The sequence below is a fragment of the Coloeus monedula genome, assembly GCF_965178545.1.
Source record: "Coloeus monedula genome assembly, chromosome: 3".
Lineage (NCBI taxonomy): Eukaryota > Metazoa > Chordata > Aves > Passeriformes > Corvidae > Coloeus > Coloeus monedula.
The window spans coordinates 17,277,789-17,297,378 of record NC_138783.1 but is presented as its reverse complement, the minus strand read 5'-3'; the positions used below and the strand labels follow the sequence as shown (position 1 = coordinate 17,297,378).

General features: G+C 53.8%; 2 protein-coding genes across 3 annotated transcripts; one reads left to right on the top strand and one right to left on the bottom strand.

Annotated features, from left to right (window-relative positions):
• Positions 1-407: 407 nt before the first annotated feature.
• RNF121 (ring finger protein 121) lies at positions 408-14,846 on the bottom strand. Of its 2 annotated transcripts, none has more exons than XM_082278738.1 (9): positions 14,779-14,846; positions 10,005-10,042; positions 7,600-7,741; positions 6,019-6,173; positions 5,426-5,533; positions 4,852-4,972; positions 2,728-2,861; positions 1,028-1,129; positions 408-723 (listed from the first exon to the last, which is right to left on the bottom strand). In XM_082278738.1, exons 1-9 carry the CDS (start codon positions 14,833-14,835, stop codon positions 639-641), a joined length of 942 nt encoding a protein of 313 aa, XP_082134864.1. In that variant the 5' UTR covers positions 14,836-14,846; the 3' UTR covers positions 408-638. The 2 variants fall into 2 exon arrangements, with proteins under 2 accessions (XP_082134864.1, XP_082134863.1); XM_082278737.1 differs by having other exon boundaries at positions 408-712.
• Positions 14,847-15,187: 341 nt separating this feature from the next.
• On the top strand, positions 15,188-19,565 carry XNDC1N (XRCC1 N-terminal domain containing 1, N-terminal like). Its single transcript, XM_082278816.1, has 10 exons — positions 15,188-15,310; positions 15,895-15,999; positions 16,291-16,429; positions 16,533-16,688; positions 17,046-17,203; positions 17,407-17,483; positions 17,630-17,832; positions 18,465-18,546; positions 18,695-18,828; positions 19,066-19,565. Exons 2-10 carry the CDS (start codon positions 15,955-15,957, stop codon positions 19,266-19,268), a joined length of 1,197 nt encoding a protein of 398 aa, XP_082134942.1. The 5' UTR covers positions 15,188-15,310; positions 15,895-15,954; the 3' UTR covers positions 19,269-19,565.
• Positions 19,566-19,590: the final 25 nt, after the last annotated feature.

Here is a 19,590-nt window from a genome sequence, read left to right as displayed (position 1 = left end):
GGGAGGAACACAGAAAATTTGGGAGCATATAAAAGGGTTCCCCAAGGCAGAGCCCATCATCAGCATGCCAGAGAGCAGCTTGTTTCCTCCTGGCACACCCATGGTGCCCAGAGCGGATGCAGTAGCCAGGGGTAGCCAGGTGACCTTCCATCCCCTCTTTCAGGGCGCTGGGCTCCAGCCTCTCCTCCGCAGCCCCCATATCCCATCCTCACTGCCAGCAAGGCTGCTCTGGGGTACCGGCGTTGGAGCCGGCAAAGCCTTGGCCCTTCTCCCCATGGCCTCCCCTGGTAGAGCGGCAGGAAGGAGCTGGAGAACAGTCCCCAGCCCAAAGCTCAGCCCAGCAGGGCACTGCGAAGGGCTGGAGAGGGGCAGGGAAAGGGGACAAGCGTCTCTTTTTGGCTCCAATAGAAAGTTTTAAATATGCTCATTAAAATAATTGCTTTTTAAAAAAATCCTCCCCTAGGCCCGGCAGGATGGGCCCCAATGTTGCTGTCCTCAGGGGTGACCAAGGTCCTGAGAGGTGACGGAGCAAAGCCAACATCCCTGGTGGCAATGTCCTCTCGTGGTTCTGCGGCTCCCCACCGCCTGCCCTTACTCCAGCCCCAGGATGTAGTTGATTCCCTGGACCAGTCCGATGATCACTGGCTGCCAGGCCACCAAGTAGCGCAGCCAGTCCAGCAGCTGCCCATACATGACATGTGGCCTCTCCCAGCTGGGCAGGAAGGAGTTAAAGAGCCATGGGGAAATGAGTGAGAGGAGCGTGACCCACCCAGAAGCCACCCAAAGGTGCCCCAAAGCAGGGACAGAGAACACAGTGCCCAGGGAGGGATGGACAAGCAGCCAGGGAAGGACAGACACGGGTCGCCATGGAGGGATGGCTGTGGCCAGGCTTGCCTTGGGTTTTGCAGGGTCTCTGCCACAGCCACATGCTGCAGCGACCCACGCAGGTCTCTGCCCCTCACCCCTCATGTGCTCTACCCACTGCTTCCCTTCCCAGAGTGCTGGCTCCCAGCAGGAGAAAGGATACGGATTACTGAACATCCTCTTGAGATCCACCTTCTCTTTGCAGTATGGACACGTCTGCTTCTTCCCGACAATGCACCAGCCCCGGATGCAGAACTCATGAAACCTGGGGAGTGGCATGTTAAGGGGAACTGGAAGAAGAGGGGGATACACGGCTCAGTGTGGAGGAAACCACGAAGCCCGAGGAAGTCCCCCCAGAGCCATGGAAACATCCCGCCATGCGAGGATGGTGCATTGAACAACCACAACCCTTTCCTAGAAGGAGCAGCAGCTTCCAGGGACAGCGAAATGAGCTCATGGGGCAGCAGGACAGAGCCAGGCTGGCAGCATGAAGGCCCTGACCAGTGCATTGGCACCAGGGAGATGGAAACTCTTCAGTGATGGTGCCCAAGCACTGGGAAGGTTTGGACAGCTTGGGAGAGATCTGTGAACTGCAAGCATTTTGGAAGCCTTCTTCAAAGGCTTCTTGGGGATTAACATTTATGGAACTTCTCTATAAGTAAGGGTCTGACTTACAGGTGCCTGCTGTACTCTGTCACAAGGATTTGCACAACTTGAGCACAGCCTGGAGAAGTTACAGGAAGACATGAGGCGGCTGCAGCTGACTCTGCCATGTACAGGGGTGTTGCTGAGCAAATAAACTTTTCCCAGAATATCTCTGCTGCTCAAACCATGGAAGAATGCCAGGGAGCAGCAACAGGAGTCACTCCTTTGTCAGCCCTGGAGCCATTGATCCAGGAGTGCCCAGCCAGCCCTCACCCCTGAGGACCACCAAGGAGCACTGATCAGCTCCTCTGGCAGCCACACCACCCCAAGCTGCTGCAGTCCCAGGCCCTTGCACAGGGTCAGCCATAAATCTCACCAACAGTTCCCAAGAGTTAAATTTAGGCCCTGAGTTTTGCCTAAAAACAGCATGACCTTTGCTCAGGCCCAGTTTGGAAACCACCTTGCAGGCAGTAATGCACAGGGTGCCAGAGGAATCCCATCTCCACACTGAATCATCATGGGGAAAAAACCCTGACCCGCCACCCCAGCTGGGGCTGAGCACCAACCAGGACTTCCACTTTCAAAACCCACTTCACATCAATCAGCTGACAGGAAGGGCTGAGTGACTCCAGCTTGCTGGAAACCCTGGAGGAGTTCTGGAGAAGGAGGAATCTGCTGGGCTGTGGCCAGAGCATGTAGCGACCAGCAGTGCTGGACCAGGGGGCTGCTTTCAGAGGGGGGCCAGCAGTGTTTCCCCACAATTCTTCCTTATGGACACTCAGGACCCACTGCAATGGGTCTCTGATAAGGGGCCAGTGTGGCACGGAGCAGGGATGCCTCATGTCTCAACCTCACACCATCATTTCCCCCTTAACATTTGCTGGGCACTGCCAGGCAGATGGGTCACAGCGGATTTATCAAAAGCAGGAAGAAACTGAGGTGCAGCTCCATGGCTGAGCAGAGGTAGCTGAGGAGGAGAAGGAAGAAGAAAAAACCACTTGTGAGTGGTGACAAAGTAATTTCAGGGAAACTTCTTCCCATGCCAAGTCAGTGATGACACAGACACAGATCACATGCAAATTCAGCCAGACAGCCCCAAGTCCCAGAACAGGTATTTCTTCACCCAGTGCGGGAGAAGCCATGGGACAGGAGCTCCCTGCTGCCCATCCCAGCATGGGGCCGGTGAGGCAGGGGGCTGGCACCTGCAGAGAAGGATACACGTGGTTGCAGGAGAGGCGGTAGGTGTTCTCAATGATCCCCTCCTCATTGACATCCACGAAGATCTGCTGGCCACAGACGGCACAGACGCTGTCGGAGAGGTGCTTGGTGGGCATCCCTGAGGCGCTGTAGAACTGAGCGAGGGCAGAGCAGAGGGAGAGCGGTGACAGTGGCAGGGCACGTGTCCCGCACCCGCAGTGGCACAGCTAAGCTCTAAGGAGGGCTGGGGTCAGCGCCCCAGGAGTCCAGCCTTGGCCTTTGGGGCTTAAAAACCTTGTTACAGGTCCGGCTGCAGGAAACAACTACAACAGGACAGCTGCTCAGTGATGCAGTGGCCTATCACACCCCAGCCCCATGCACCCACTCTGCATGTTGAGGAGCCACCCCTCTTTGCTCCCTGACAGGCAGGTGGGTTCTCAGCTGCCTGCCAGGACTGTGCACCCAGGGCAGAGACTGGGGGAGAGCAGGACAAGCTGGAGGTCACAGCTTTGACCCAAAATGACAACCTTGGGCTGCCAGTCAGATACAGCCCCCACCTCTGGCCCTGCAGGTCCCTGACACTCCTTCAGCAAAGCACAGAGCAGCCACCCCCCTCCACTTCCAAGCCTGATGGCTCAGCACAGGCCTGACACAACATGCAGAGTGCAGGCACAAAACCAGGTCCCACACACTCCAGCTGCAAGGGACCCCTCAGGATCATTGAGTCAAACTCCCTGCTCCACTGCACTACCTAAAACTAAACCATATGATTAAGAGACTCAAACTCTGGCAGACTTGGTGACATGATCATGTCCCTGGAGAGCCTGTTCCCTCTGGGTAAAGAACCTTTACCCCATGTCCACTTCACTCCACTTCCTCATGTCTTACTGCTGGACAACCACCTCCCCTGGCCAAACGGTGATGCTGTGCCTGATGCACCCCAGGACACAGTTGGCCCCTTTTAGCTGCCAGGACACAATACTGACTCATATTCAACTTGCTGTCAACCCAAACTCACAGGACTCTCTCCGGACTCTTGTTCCTTTATTTGTACCTATAACCAGGATTACACCACCCCAGGTGGAGAATCTGGCACTTGCCCCTGTTAAATTTCACACAGCTGGTGCTTGCTCAGCTCTTGTCTGTCCAACTCTCTCCAAAGAGGTCACAGCTCCTCCTGGTTTAGTATCATCAGCAAAACATGCCTCTAACAGAGCCCTGGCACAGCCTTGCTCATAGCATCCAACAAGAGCCCTGGGGATCTAAGAGAGACCCAAGCTGTGCCAAGGTGTCCTAGTGTGGCAAAACAGGGGCTGGACCAGAACCTCAAGGAGGAACAGCAGCAGAAAGCTCAGAAAGGAGGAAGAGGAGGAGGAAACACAAAGTCCAAGACCCTAAACAGCTGCTGAAAAGAAGAAACATGACCTACTCCACTGGTGTCCTAGGTCATGTATTTTTAGTGGAGTGGGTTATTTTGATATCAGGTGAGCGGGCTACAAAATTTAGGCCACCGTGTCCTCTGTCCACAGGGACAGCAAAAGTTGTAGCCAGGTACAAGGAAGGAAGCCCACAGTGTGAATCCTTCCCTGGTGGCTGCAGGTCACAAGTTAATACAAGCACAATGTGGTCCCAGAAATGGGAGTGTTCACTGGCACTGGAGATTTTAAAGGCCCAGGAAGAGAAATACTTGCCAGTTTAGCAGGGCTAAACAGATCATTCCACTTCTCCATAGAATCAGAGAATGGCTTGGGTTGGAAGGGACCTTGAAGATCACCCAGTTCCAACTTCCTGCCATGGGCAGGGACACCTTTCACTAATCCAGGTTGTTCCAAACCCCATCCAATCTGGCCTTGAACACTTCCAGGGATGGAGCAGCCACAGCTTCTCTGGGGAATCTGTGCCGGTGTCTCACCACCCTCACAGGGAGGAACTTCTTGTCCTTCTGGGGATGACAGGACCCTGCAGAGGCTTCACTCTTCAGGAAGGGTCTCAGAGCAACTCTTGTTACATTAGATCCAGGGACCCTTCCTTGAGAGGGGAATTCCCATTTGAGGGAAGCCAAAGCTGCTGCTGAGACCAACATATTTCAGGCCCCCTGACATGGGGCCCAACTCTGGCCTGGGGGACAGTCCATCGTGAACTCACCCCGATGGTTGAGGCCATGTAATCCGCACACATTTCAGCAAAGTCCCGTTCCAGCACTCCGTAGTAAAGACCATAGAAGAGGAGGGAGATGCCAAAGTCCATTGCATCTTCTGGTTTGATTCTACAACAGAAAAACCATCAACAGATTTTTTTTTTGAGGGCAAAGCCACTCTAATCATATTCCAGAGAATGTATTACTCCAGAGAAGTAGTCAACCTCTCTAACCATGAAGCTGGTTTGGGCTAGAGTCCTCTGCCATGACCCACTGGCTGGCTGCTCCTTGCAGGTTCCTCTTCATCAGTATAGCAGAGAAAATGCCAGTGCTGCCCCCAGGCTGGACACCACAGAGCTGGGGGAGCTGCCAACAAGTGAGCTGGAAGGATCGCTCTCCAGCAATCTGGACCAGTTCAGGTACCAGCACCTCACCTCTGATCCTCCCAGGAGTGAAAGAACACCCCAGTAGTCTCTTTGGCCCCATTAATCAGATTGCCAAGTAAATTGTTTTTCCAAAGTAATAGCCAAAAGTGTGTTCCACCCCATCGCCCCAGCAGTGGGAACTGAAAGATTCACTCACCTGAATAATAAGTTAAGACCAAAAAGCGTAAACATGACAGCCATGTACCCCACGATCCCAGTAGCATAGCTGATCTTGTATATTAGTAGAAACCATTTATAAACCAGCCTGGAAAGAATTAAAACAAAGAATTTAATGACTTCATTTGTTCCTGAATGAAAGTGTTTTATTTATTCAAGAGTTTTATTTTTCACACCTGTAGAGTTTTTGCAAACACTTCACCTACCCCTACACATGGGCAAGAGCTTTACATTGCTAATTCAACCTGTCATGGGCTGCTCACAGTCTTGACTTCCAAACTAGAAACCTCATGATCTCCAAAGGCCATAAGGAAGCATGCTGCATGCTGGGAATGCCTTGGGTGAGGACACCAGCCCACGTGGAATCCACCTTTCCACCCCCCACCCGGGTATCAGGTACAGTGGGCTGGCTGCCAGCAGCCAGTTAAGTGCTTCACACCCTTTCACATGTGCAGGGCTCTCACACTCCCAGGATGCAAAGCTTAACACACATCTGTGGCAGGGAAACTGGAAAGAGCTCCTTGTAATGGTTACCCTGGGGCTGAGGAGCTTCCGCAGGAACAGCAGACAAACCTGGGTGTTGTCTGTACCAGAGGCTTTCGAGTTGCCCGGAAGGTGACAAAAGCTGTGACTGCTGAGAAGAGCACCCAGATCACCAGGAACCGCCACCAGTTCAGCTTGATAGTGAAATACAGAGGCACTACCCACATCTGGAAGAGGGTCACCATCTGCAGAACAGATGAAAGGCATTTGGAGCTGCTCTGCTCCTCAGACATCAGAAACACCCTGTCAGTCACGGCAGCCATTCTCCTGCCTGCATCAAATGGCCCTGAATTGCACCAGGAACCTGGGGAGGTTTGACCTGTGGCACCTAAGAAGAGCTCAAAGCTCAGCTGAGGGCATGAGTCAGATACAGAGCAACTGAAGGGAGCTGGGGAGGCTCAGCCTGGAGAAAAGGAAGCTCAGAGAGGACCTTCCTGCTCTCTGCATCTACCTGAAAAGAGGTTATAGCCAAGTGGGGCTCGGTCTGTGCTCCCAAGTAACAAGACATTAGGAAAAGGCCTCAAGTTTTGCTAGAGAAGGTTAAGGTTGGATACTGGGAACATTTCTTCCTAGAAAGGGTGGTGAAACCCTGGCACAGTCTGCCTGGGGCAGTGATGGAGTCACCATCCCTGGAGGGATTTAAAAGCTGTGTGGATGTGGCACCTGGGGACATGATTTAGTGCAGGGCTTGGCAGTGCTGGAGGAACAGTTGGACTCAATGATGCCAGAGGGCTTTTCCAACCCAAACAGTTCCATGATTTTGTGAGGGAGTCAGAGGCAGCAACCACATCATTTTTGGTAGCAAAGGGTACAGCTGGCGGGAGAACACAGAGGAATCATCTCCAGAGAAATGTATGGGAGATGATCCACACAGCTAGTTGTTGTAAGGCAGCTACATAAACCTTTGCCTTCCCAGGGTCCCAACGCTGCAACCACAGACACCTCAGACAGGTATTACCCAAGGCAAGAAGGTTTTGGCTCGCCTCTGCACTACAGCCTATTCCCAAAAGGATCTACAGCTGTGCAGCTGAGCTCCCACAGCGCTGCTGGAGGGAAACAGGCAAACAAGTTTGGTTTAAAGTTCACAGAGGACTACAGGTACTATCTGGAAACATTAAATACAATATGATTATCACTATTATTATGATAAGGAAGTCAGAGTGAAGTTGCTTCAGGTAACTAACAGACCCAGACAAGCTGGTGACATCAGCAAGTGGCAGGTCTGCTCAGCTGAGTGCTGCAGGAACCATCAAACCCAGGCTGCAAGCAGCAAGAAGCCCCCATTGCTTCCAAGGAAGTACCCACAAAATGCAGTTTCCCTCAGGACAACCCCCAGGAGCTGCTTGTCCATCCCTGATGTCAAAGCACTACATCACACCGAGTTATTGGCATCACTTCCAACAGAAACCTGAGGCCTTCAGGTTCATCCATCCTCATCCCTAGCTAGAATCCCCCACATGCTGGGAGAAACAAGAGAATGCTGGGAAAGCAAGGAAATCACAACACCAGACAACAGGAAAACCAGGAGCACTTTTCTCATCAGCAAAAGGAGGGCATCGCTCTACACTCGCATCCAGCGTCGGGGGCAGAACAGCTGTGGGGGTAACTTACATTGTAGGAGCGAGGGTGCCGCTGCTTCCACTGAACCAGGAGGAGCTGTGCCACCACAAGCGTGGCAATGAGGATGAGGACCATTTCGGCATGCATCGCCTCGTGCCCACGGTGCTTGGCATGCATCCGTACGTGCTCCACCCTGCAACGACCAGGAAAAGGCGGCTGAAGAGCACGCTGGCACAGACTGCATACTGGGGGATGAACACCTCAGGAGAGCCAGAAAAACCAGATGGAAAAACAACACTAAGAATTGTAGCTGTGAATTATCCAGACGAGAAGGGACAAAAGGCTGCTCTGGGATCAGCTCATTTCTACACTGTGAAAGCCAAGAACAACACTTTGCCCATCTGAGCAAGAAGGAGGTGGAGAACTCCCACTGATGTACCTGGACTAATGAACATGGAGTGCACAGTCGACATAACTCACAGTCCCAGAAGGGGCAACGTTAGAAGGCACCACCAGCGAGGTCATCTCTTTCAACCATCCTGATCAAGCAGCGGCTTTCTAGAGCACATTGCAACTGTTTGACCCAGAGTGTGTGCTATTTCTCAATACCAAACCCTCGGCCCAGTTTTGGGACCACTAACACTGTTCTCCCTCCTGTCCAACAAGAGAAAGGCTGGAAGGGTCAGGGTGGAGAGTGGGGGGAACAGCTAACACGTGGCAAAACCCCCAAACCCCAGCAAATTGCTTCTCTCCACCCTGAGCATGCTGGAACAAGTGATTTCCAGACTGATACTTGCCAGACACCTGGGGTTTCTTTGCCCAGCCTTATGCTGTTTGACCAAAAAACAAGGTGGAATTAAGAGCTGTGACATCCTTATGTCTTGGTCTCCAGGTGATAATATTGTTCAAGAAGTTAGAGGAAAAAACATCCAAACCCAACAAATACACCAAATTCTCTGATTTTAAGTCATTCTCTAGAAACTAACACAGAATCACAAAATCAGGCTGGAAGGCACCACAGTCAGTCATCTGGTCTAACCTCCCTGCTCAGGCAGGATCATCCTAGAGCACATAGCACAGGCTCGCATCCAGATGGTTCCGGAATATCCCCAGTGAGGGAGACTCCACACCCTCTCTGGATGATCTGTTCTAGTGCTTGGTCACTGCACAGATAATAAGTTCTTCCTCATGATCAGAAGGAACTTCCTGGGCATCAGTTTCTGCCTGTTGCCTCTTGCCCCATTGCTGGGCACCACTGAGCAGAGCCTGGTCCGTACTCTGACCGCTCCCTGTCACTGACAGACATGGATGAGGGCCCTCTCAGTCGTCTCTTCTTGAGGCTGAACAGGCCCAGCTCCCTCAGCCTTTGTTTGTAAGAGAGATGCTCCAGTCCCCTCATCACCTCTGTAACCTCTGCTGGACCTGCTCCAGGAGCTCCATGTCTCTCTTGTCCTGAGGAGCTCAGAACTGGACACAGCACTTCAGAAGAGCCTCACCAGGGCTGAGCAGTGGAGCAGGATTACCTCGCTTGACCTGCTGGCAATGCTCTATCCAATGCACCCCAGGATCCCATTGGCCTCCTTGGCCTCCAGGGCACTGCTGGCTCGGGGACAGTTTGTTCTCCACCAGGACCCCAACACCCTTCTCCATGGAGCTGCTCCAGCAACTCGGCCCCCAGCCTGTGATGGTGCAATACTGAGAGTCCAGCCTCACTGTGATTTTCAATAAGCATCTAGATGAAACTGGTTTGGCTAAGGGAAAAAGAGGAATTTTTCAGGCCCCTTACTATAAGACAGACATTGAAAGGCTGGAGGGTGTCCAGAGAAGGGCAAAAGAGCTGGAGAAGGGTCAAGAGCACAAGTCTGGTGAAAAGTTGGCTGAGGGAGCTGAAGGGGCTCAGCCTGGACAAAAGGAAGCTTGGGGGGGATCTTCTTGCTCTCTAGAACTCCCTGACAGGAGGGTGGAGCCAGGTGGGGGTTGGGATCTTCTTCTAGGTAACAAGTGACAAGACAAGAGAAAATGGCCTCAGGTTGTGCCAGGGGAGGTTTAGGATGGATAATGGGAAAATTTCTACACAGAAAGGGCTGTCCAGCCCAGGCACAGGCTGCCCAGGGCAGTGGTGGAGTCCCCATCCCAGGAGGGATTTAACAGACATGCAGATGTGGCACCTGGCAACATGGTTTAGTGGTGGCCTCAGCAGTGATGGGGGAACAGTTGGACTCAATGATCTCAGAGGGCTTTTCCAACCTAAACTATTCTGTGATTCTATATTTAGCAGCAGTTTAAAATAAAAAAACATTAATATTGCCTTTTAAGACAGTTCATACTTCCCTCCCCAAAAAAATGCTGACCCTTTCCTGCCCCACTGTGAACACATGCTGAGCTGCTGGTAGCTCTGGTCAGTAGCAGGAGCTCAGTTGAGCTGTATGCTCCAAATCAGCTCCCAAAACACTCACCTCCATCTCTCCTCTGGCGACAAGTGTGAAAGATCAACCTAGGGAGAAAAAAAAACACCCATGAAATCAGCTGCTGGGAAACACTGGATTCAGATGCTTTAAATAACAAACCTTGACATGCCCACAGTGCCGGCACCGCCCAGAGTTGTCCTTCACCTTCCCAGGCAGAGTGGGAAGAGCAGAGACTCCTGCTCCTCCACCACTTACACTACCATATTTTATGGGAGCCGAGGCTCTGTCCACCATCCCATGCCACCACAACCAGAGAACTGGCTTAAATCCCACATTCACAACCCAGCCAGGCATCTCAGGGCACAGAGTGGTGATCCTAGTGCAGCCAATGCTCCCACCAGTGGTAGGAGTCCAAAATCCCAGTAGGCTGCAGGACAGGGGACAGTATGTCACACACCAGTAACAAACCAGTGCCAAAAAGATTTCAAAATCACAGAAAAATAAAGATTTAGGCCTTGGTTTTCTGAGATAGCTGGAAATCCCTCCCAAATATTACAGACAGGAGCTACCAAGAAAGAGCAAGGGGAGCTGCTGTTATTAGTGAGGATTGACAAATGGATACCTGTATCCCATCTTCTCCCGTAAGACTCACAAAAAGTATGAATACTCTCACTTTTGGACAGTGGAGGAATAAGGGAAGCTTCAACACTGCATTTCTGCTTTCACTTGGAGCTTTATATAGAACCATAGAATCACAGAATGGTTTGGGCTGGAGAGACCTTAAAGCACATCTTACTCCAACCTTCCTGCCATGGGGACACCTCCACTAGACCAGGTTGCTCCAAGCACCGTCCAATCTGCCCTTGAACACCTCCAGGGATGGGGATTTCACAGCTTCTCTGGGCAAAACCTTCCCTCAATATCTTCACCTAACTGCTGAGGAGCCTCCAGCACCAGTCATGTCCCCACAGGGGCTCACTGACTGGGCAGCACACCCTGACACACGGCACTAGGGAGGGAATCCCGCAGCTCTTCCCATCACCTTTTCTTGGTGAGACACAAACTCAGATTAAACCAAGAGCAATTCATCTGAGCTGGGAACGTACACGTGGAGTTTAAAAATCCTCACAGTGCTGGAGACACTCCAGCATTGCTGAGGTGTTGGAGATGAAGGTTGGAAACAAGCCATAGCAGGGACTGTTATCGCTCTTTCCTGCACACACCAGAACTGTGTACACAGGAACGAGCTCCACCTCACCCCACTGGGTACAGGGCCACAGGCTTGGCTTCAACCTTTCTGCCAGGGCTCTCCCTGGGCTGGTGCTGCAGTCAGTCACCTCACCTGCCTGGTCACCACCACCAGCACACAGGTGTCTCCCAGGCAGCAGCTCCGATCACAGCCAGGCTCAGCTGAGGATGCACAGCTGCCTTGCTTCCTCTGTGGCACCTAATTACAGGTGAGGAGATAGGGAAAAACACACGGCAGCAATCTGTCTGTCCGATGTGGAACATCTGCTGAGCTTCACCCCAGAGCAACACCTGTGAGAAATTCAGCCCTTGAGAATCAAGTCCTGAAGAAACACTTCAGGACTTAGATGCAAAATCTAGAGCTATGAAAATCCTTGTTGGACCTCTCTGGCTTGCGTCCGAAGCCAAGGGAAGGTGGTAACAACCTGACACCAAGAAGGTTGTTTATATTGACCAAATTCCCCAAGCACCTCTGTTCCTAAAGCAGCCACGTCCAGATCCACCACTTCAGTAGCTGTGATGTAATTTGGAGCAAGTACTGCTCCAAATAAACAAGAAAAAAGGAGATTTTAGAATGTTCGCTAGTCACTGCACACAGGAGAAGCTGAGAAACCCGGAGTGCTTGTTGGCTCCAGCACAGGTCAACCCCTCTGCAAGCTCTGGGAGTCATCCAGGTGCTCCTGCTGCCTCCCCCCAGGAGATCCCCACTCCTCCCAGGCTCTGCCCCAACCCTTGCTGAATGAAGATGTTTGACAAGCACCTTCCAACCACAGCGAGTATTTTCATTCCTATATAGTGGCTCAGCTCACTTCTCTGTACCACACCAGCAGCCACTCCACAACCACAGGGTTGGTCCCATCTTAGAGACTGGGACATTTACCAGCCTCTTTCCTTTGGCATCTTCCCTGAATCTCCAAATTCTTCCAACAAATTAACTCAAGCTGCCTCAGCCCCAAACCCTGTGGAAATCCTGCTGGCATTGCTCAGAGAGGGCTTCTTCCGAGCTGTGCTCCCAAGCCAACCAGGGATCCATTGGACACAATTTTCTATCAATTACCTAGGACTGAGCTTCACCAGATTCCCCAGAGCTCAAAGCTCCTGAAATAACTTTATTAAGAGGGGGGCCAGGATGTGGCAGAAGGGATGTTGGGAGGGATCTGATGACTGTCAGACAGGATTTGGCAAAGCAGCCACCCTGAATCAGACCTTCCAGTTAACCCCTCCTTGATCTGCACACTCTCTTAACACAGAAGTTTTGGGTTGGGGCTAAAAAAGCACAGCAATGGTGAAGGAAGCACCTGCTCTTGCTAGCAAGCATTCATTCCACTTCTAGTTTGGGGTTGTCTTATTTTAACATACAGGTTTTGGGTCTTTTGTGGGTTTTGAGTCTCTTTCTAACCCCAACAGCTAGGTAAAAGAACCTCTACTCCTAAGTCTCCCTTTACCAAGAGGGCTTTGACAAGAACAATCAGGTGACTGAAGCAGCTGAAGATCAGTTCCACCAGGTGTTGAGCATTAGCCCACTCCTGTTTCAGCACCCTCCAGCTGCCACATCAACACAGAACCCAGTGTGCAACCAACTACAGTTCTTAGACTAACTTTTTGTTTAAAAAAAAGTAATTAAGAATAATTCTTCTGTTCCCTGTCTCCTCTGTGACTCATGATTCTCTCAAAAACCTCAGCCTCCTCTGGGTGATGACTAGGAGAAACTGGATATCTAGGACTAAAGTCTAATCCTCTCCTTGGATGTGGTATCACGGCCTTTGGAAGAACCTTGTGCCACTCCCCGGTTTTCTGCAGGGGCTGATGCCCCAAGGCTTCCACAAATCTGTAATCCCCACCACTGGGACAGTCAAGGAATAACCCCCTCTAAGAAAACACAAAGGCTGTTGATATGGATACCACCAAAGCTGGAGCCACACATTCCTCACAGCCCAGGGAGCTGAGAGGATCTCTGGGCAAACATAGATGCCACTGTGAGCTGGCTGTAATCTACTTATGCTCTAAATCTCCAAAGGAGGAAAGAAGAATGCCTTGAGGATGGAGAATAACCAGCTGCTGATTTCAGTTCAAAGCTCCAGAGCAACTGACAGCCCTGATCTCATCTTTCCCATAGCCCCAACCTCAAACTTTGTCTCCCAGCACCTACCAGGAATAACCTAAAATAAGGGAAAGATAATTCTCCACAGCATTTTAAGTCCAACCAGAGCAGGTTGGGAAGAGGCACATTCTTTAGTGAAAGTCTGAAGAGATTTTGGAATCTCAATTTTGCATTTTTTCTACTCATAAAACAGTGCAGGAATATGGAGCAGGGAGCAGAAATGTCCCAACTGATCAAACATTTGGATAATTGGAAATGAAACCTTTCCTCCCCACAGGCAGAGCCAGAGCCACGGGACACTCAGCTTTATTCCACTGGAATGTTAAACTGCTTTCAGGTTCCCACCATGAATGGCTCATCAGCAATCTGCTCTGCCCAAAGAGCTGCCAAGACCTCAGGACAACACAAGCAGATGGGTTTTGTACCAACAATTTGTGGAATCACAGGGATAAGCACAGTCCTATATACACCTCCTCATGACACCCTCTCTGTCAGCCCCTGATGGAATAAAAAAAAGGGAATTTCACTTCTGAGGATCAGACATTTGGATCTTCCACATTTTTACATACAAAGTCACCAATGAGTATCTTAAAATATAACCAATAGCAACTCAAGACTGACTGATCTGTGGTTTAAGCCTCCCATAACCCCACTGCACCCACTCTCTGGCAGCAACACAGGGCACAGGGAGGTACAAGCTTCCACAGCTCAGCCATACACCAGGGAATCTCCACAGCTTGGCCCTGACAGGAATCTTCTCCAAAACAACCATCAGCATCTGAGAATTTTTAAGCCACACCATCAATTTTTGAGGAAAAGCACAAAAAAATATCTGACTGTACCAGCTAAGTGACTTATGCCCCCTGTGCTGCTGCTCCCATAGCGCAGACAGGATGGAACCAGGTTCTCCTGGTTCTCTACAAGTGGAAGAAAAACTCCCAAGCATGAAGCACAGGGGACGGTGAAGAGCTCGGGGCACCAGTGCCGGAAAGTGGCACGCACACTGTGGCAGACGCACCCACCCTGATTCCAATTCCATCTTTCCAAACAGATTTTTTTTTTTTTAACAGTTTTGTAGTTTTTCATCCCCAGGAACCTTTAAAGCACAGGAAAAAGAGCTGAACTTCCATCCCTGCTCTCCGAAGCTCCCAGTGCCACGCTTCCCCAGGACCCCCAATGTCCTCCTACACCAAGGATCTCCCCCAGCCCTAACACTCCCCACACCTACTTGCCCCAAAGCCCTACAAGCTCAGAGTGACCCAGAGCCGCCGCCGTCCCATTCCAAGGACCCTCAGAGCTCCTCAGTGCTCACCCCCACCCTGCTCCCCCAGACCCCGCGTCCCTTAGGCCCCGCGTCCGCTGCGGCTCCCCTCCACAGAGGGCCCCACAGCACCGAAGCTCCCCGCCGCCGCCGCCTCCCCTGCCCTACCCGGCTCCCCCTAGCCCGGCCCCCACCGGCCTTGACCCCCGCACCTCCTCCACCTCACGCTCAACGGGGCCGCCAACCTCCACCTCCAGCACGGCCGCCATCTTGCCCCGCCCCCCCCAGCAGCCAGCTCTTTCCGCCGCGGTCCGCCAATCACCGGGCAAGCTGCCGCACCTTGGGCCAATCGCTGGGCGCGGCGCTGCCCCAACAGCCAATCAGGAGAGGGGAGGAGTGGAGCAGCTGCCAGAGCGCCACTTCGGGCGCATAAAAGCGGTGAGCTGTCACGGCTGGGAGCGGCTGCGATTTACAGGCGCACAGCGGCACGCGTGGCGCCCCTCCGCAGCACTGGCCGCCTCCCACCGCGGTGCCAGCAGAGTCCGTGCTGCCGGGCCGCCGCCCCTTTCCGCTACCGCCTCGCGCTGTTCCGGAAAGGGCACGCACAGCAGATGGCTCCTGGGCCCCGCCCGCACGGGACTGTGGCGCGGCGTTGCTTGGGGACTACGTGTTCTGTCAGGCGCCGCGGCTGCCCCGGGCCGGGGGCCTGAACCGGACCGGGGTCGGGGTCGTGGCTGAAGCGAGGTGGGAGCGGCGGGGCGGGCGGTGAGGAGCGGGAAGCGGGCCACGGGCCTCGGGGTCACGTGATTTGGGTGGCGGGAAATTCGGGATCGGTGCGAATGGGGAGCTGCGGGGTGAAGGACTGGGTGGCACTGGGTTGGGGAATGGCGTGGAGAGGCTGTGGGGCAGAGCTAGGGGTTTAATAGGGGTGGGGAAGGACTGGCGGGCTACTGCGATAGCAGAATAGCTCTGGGGCATTGTTGTGGGTCTGGGAACACGGGGCGTGGAGCTGAAGGGAGTTGTGGGGAGAGACTTGAGGGCACTGGAGGGATAGAATAGGGCTGGGGCTTGTGGGATGGGTATGGGTGGCACCCGGGTAGGAGAATGGGGCGGGAATGGGGGGTTATGGAGTGAGCTGGGGGCACAGGGGTGGCTGCTCGGGGCTGGGGGATTGTGAGTCAGATGTGGGGATTACTGCTGGGGCAGTAGCCTGAGGGGTGGTGGGTGGTGGTGGGGCAGGTCTGGGGGGCACTGAGGCGGTGGGAACTGCTGAATGGCTCCAGAGCGAGGAGATGCTCAAGCCTATCAGACTGTCCTCTCCCCACCAGGCACTGGAGGGATCCGAATAGAAGTTACATTCTGGCAGTGTTGTCTCCAGAGGATCCTGAATGGCTCCAGTTAAAATCAGCTATGTGGTGTCCTTCTCCTCCCAGGTGCCTGGGAGTTTCCTCTGGGGGGGCTTGGTGTGGGGGGCGATCCCTCTGAGCTGCTGGGGTCTCTGAAGAGGTGGGTCAGGATGTGACAGGGTGCAGCACTAGCTGCCCTTGTTAGGCTGAAGGGCAAGAATTTCTTGTGATTCTTGCTCTCTCAAAATAGGGTGTTGTTCCTGTGGGTTACCAGAGAATTCTGTGCTTTGCCCCTGTGCCCAGAGCAAGCTGGAGTTGGAGGGGAAGGTGTTCAGGGAGGGCTTGGTGCATGATGCTGTGTCCCTGCTGTGTGTGCAGGACCCCAAGTACCCAGCAGAGAACCTGCTGAGTGAGGATGGCATACGGCCCTGGCTTGGCTGCCCCAAGGAGCACAGCAGGCAGCTGAGTGTGGAGCTGCAGCTAGAGAGAGCCAGTCCCATTGGCTACGTTGACGTTGGTACTTCCCTGTCCCCCACCCCCATGCAGGAGCCAGGGCTGTGCCCCACAACTGGGTCAGCAGCTCTGAACTGCCTTGCCTTGTCCTTCTCCCTGCTCCCCAGGGAACTGTGGCAGCGCCTTTCTGCAGATTGAGGTTGGACGTTCCTCGTGGCCTTGTGACCAGCCCTATCTCACCTTGGTGCCCACTGTCACACTGATGACACCAGCTGACTCAAAGCAGGACCAGAATCGCTGTGGGGTTAGGATGTTTAAGGAAGGTAAGGATTGATCCAAAGGAAAAAGGTATGGGGAAGAGCTGTAGGCCTGGTGGTGGGATGGAGCTGACATGGGGGGAATGGTGATAGAATTGGGCTGGCTGTGGGGTGAGATGGGGGGCTGGCAGTAGGATGTGGCTGATGGGAAGGTACAAGGGGACAGGTAGACCAGGGGTCAGGGTTGTTCATGGCCTCAGGAGAGCTGGACCAGCTCTGCTCCACTGCCCCGGCCTCTTGTGTACCCATAATCCCTTAGATGTCCTGGGTGGCACAGCAACAGAGCACCAAGCAGAGGCAGGAGTGGTGTTGAGACAGTGATCACTGCTGTGCCCCATCCACCCTAGCTGCTCTTCCCCACAGCAGATTTCCTGGAGCTGACAGTGGGGCAGAAGTGGGACCGTGTGCGGCTCACCTGCAGCCAGCCCTTCAGTCCGTGCAGCCGCTTCGGGCTCTCCTTCATCCGCCTGCGCACACCACAGGAGCAGGAACCTGAGCCCCCCCGGCCATCCCTGGACGCAGTAGGTGTCTCTCCCATCTCCATGTACCCCTCTCCATGGGGAGGCAGCAGGAAGGGGCAGCTCTTCCATGGACACCACTTGTGCCCCATGGAAAGCATGGGAGGCACTTGCTGGGCTGAACCAGGACCAGGGGCCATGCCCAGAGTGGTGGGTGGGCACAAGGTACCTGTCTTGATTGCCTGTGGCCTCCCCTTGTCCTGCAGGAGGATGCTGAGCTCTCAGACAGACCCTGGTGCTCCAGCCCTGCCTTTCACCGGACTTCCTTTCCTGAACCATGCTTGTAAGTGGCCTGGTCTGGTCCACCCCATCCTGTCCCCCACACTGTCCCAGTGTGGCCTGGAGCCCCTTGAAGTGCTTCCTTGGCACCCAGAGCCCCAGCTCCCACCAGCTTTCTCCTCCTGTGAGGCTGACACTCCCTGTTCTCAGGAGATCCAGGGAGGAGGAGCAGCTGAGGAGCCGCCTGTGGAAACTGGAAGCAGCTGCCTGGAGCCCAGCCCACCTCAGCCGCTCTGCCCGGATGGTGCTGTTGGCAGCACAGAATCAGGGGCTGAGGCCCAGAGCTGGCACGAGCACCCTGGGGGGTCACCTGGAGTCCATGGCCAAGGACATGGGAGGTCCTGCAGTGCCAGGTGGGTGAATCTGCACAGCTGTGTCCTGAGCTTGTCCCCAGACACTGTGGGCAGCAGGGCAAGGTGGGAATTCTGTCCCTCTGCTCCGCTCAGGCGAGACCCCACCTGCAAGCTGCCTCCAGTTCTGGGACCCCCAACATCGGAAGGGTATGGAGCTACTGGAATGAGTCCAGAGGAGGCCATGGAGATGCTCTTGAGGGCTGGAGCCCCTCTGCTATGGAGGCAGGCTGGGACATCAGCCTGGAGAAGAGAGGGTTCTGAGGAGAACTGAGAGCCCCTTCCACTGCCTAAAGGGGCTCCAAAAGAACAGGAGAGGGACAATGGCCTGAGAGGACAAGACAAGGGGCAGTGCCTTCAAACTGTCAGAGGACAGGGTTAGATGGGATATTAGGAAGAAATTCTTCCCTGTGAGGGTGGTAAAATACCAGCTCAGGTTGCCCAGAACACCTGTGGCTGTCCCATCCCTGGATGTGTTCAACGCCAGGTTTGAGGCGCTTAGAGCAACCTGGTCTAGTGGAAAGTGTCCCTGCCTATGGTGGGGGGTGGAACTTGGAACAAAATGAGCTTTAAAATCTCTTCCAACCCAAATTGTCCTGTGTCTCCATAATTCCTGCCTGCCTGCTCTTCCCCAGGCTCTGCACTGGATGTCTCTGCAGCCCCCCCAAGCACCTGCAGGCAGCCGGACAGGCACTGTGCTCCCAGCCCTGTTGGCAGGTAATCGCTCGGATCACTGTCTTCTTCCTGCCCTCACCCTGGCCACTTACTACTCAGTCTTTCCCAGATAGCTCTGAGCCCAGCCCTTCACTCTCTTGGGCAGGCAGAATATGGCATAGGGTGCCTTCAGCATGTGACCCCTCTGCAGGGCTCCAGCTGCCGCCTCAAGGCCACCCAGGGTGAGAGGAAGAGCCCGCAGCCCCCAAGAGAGACACATCGGGAGGAATGACAGGGGACAGGCCAGCAGTGATGGGGAGACAGGTGTCTGCCCCATCTGCTCAGGTGGGTGCTTGGCAGGGGTGTCCTCTGGTGGCAAGGTGACACTGAGCAGCAAATGGGGATAGTGGTGGCTGTTCCATAGTTGGGACACATTGCTCCTGCTGGTGCCCTGGCACAAGAGGGACATCACAGTGTATCCTAGGCTGCCATGAGAACCATCAGGGAGGGTGTCAGTCCAAACTCTGTATTATCTCAAAACCAGCAAGCCTGTGACAACCACATCGCCTTCCCTTTCCACAGGCTACTTCCTGCTGGATCTGCTCCCCACGCACGCCTCCCAGTGTGGAGAAGACCCCACCACAGCCTGGCCTTTCTTGTCCTCTGGTGCCTGGGTGTCCTGTCCCATTTGTCAGCTGCCCTTTGGCATGGCAGAGGTGGAGCAGCATGCCAGCAGCTGTGGGGAGATACCAAGGGCCCTGTCCTCACCCCAGTGCCTGCAGTAGGACAGTAGAGCTTGGGACAAACCCTGTGTCACCATCCCTGGGGGCTGAACCTGCAGTGCTCCAAGGGGCAGAGACATTGCAGCCCCAGGACTTTTGTGGCAAGGCTGGTATGAGGATGGAGAAGGTGCTTCCAAACCCATGGCCAAGTTTGGTGGTGTTTAAAATGCTGTAATGGCAGGAGTTGCTACTGGAGAAGAATAAGTTAAAGGAAAGAAAGAAAAAAGACAGAAATCTGCACTATGTGTGGTGCTACAGCAGGTTCCCTGGGTGAGCATCCTGCCTTGGGACACCCTGTACATTGATAGGACAAGGAGGAGGTCAT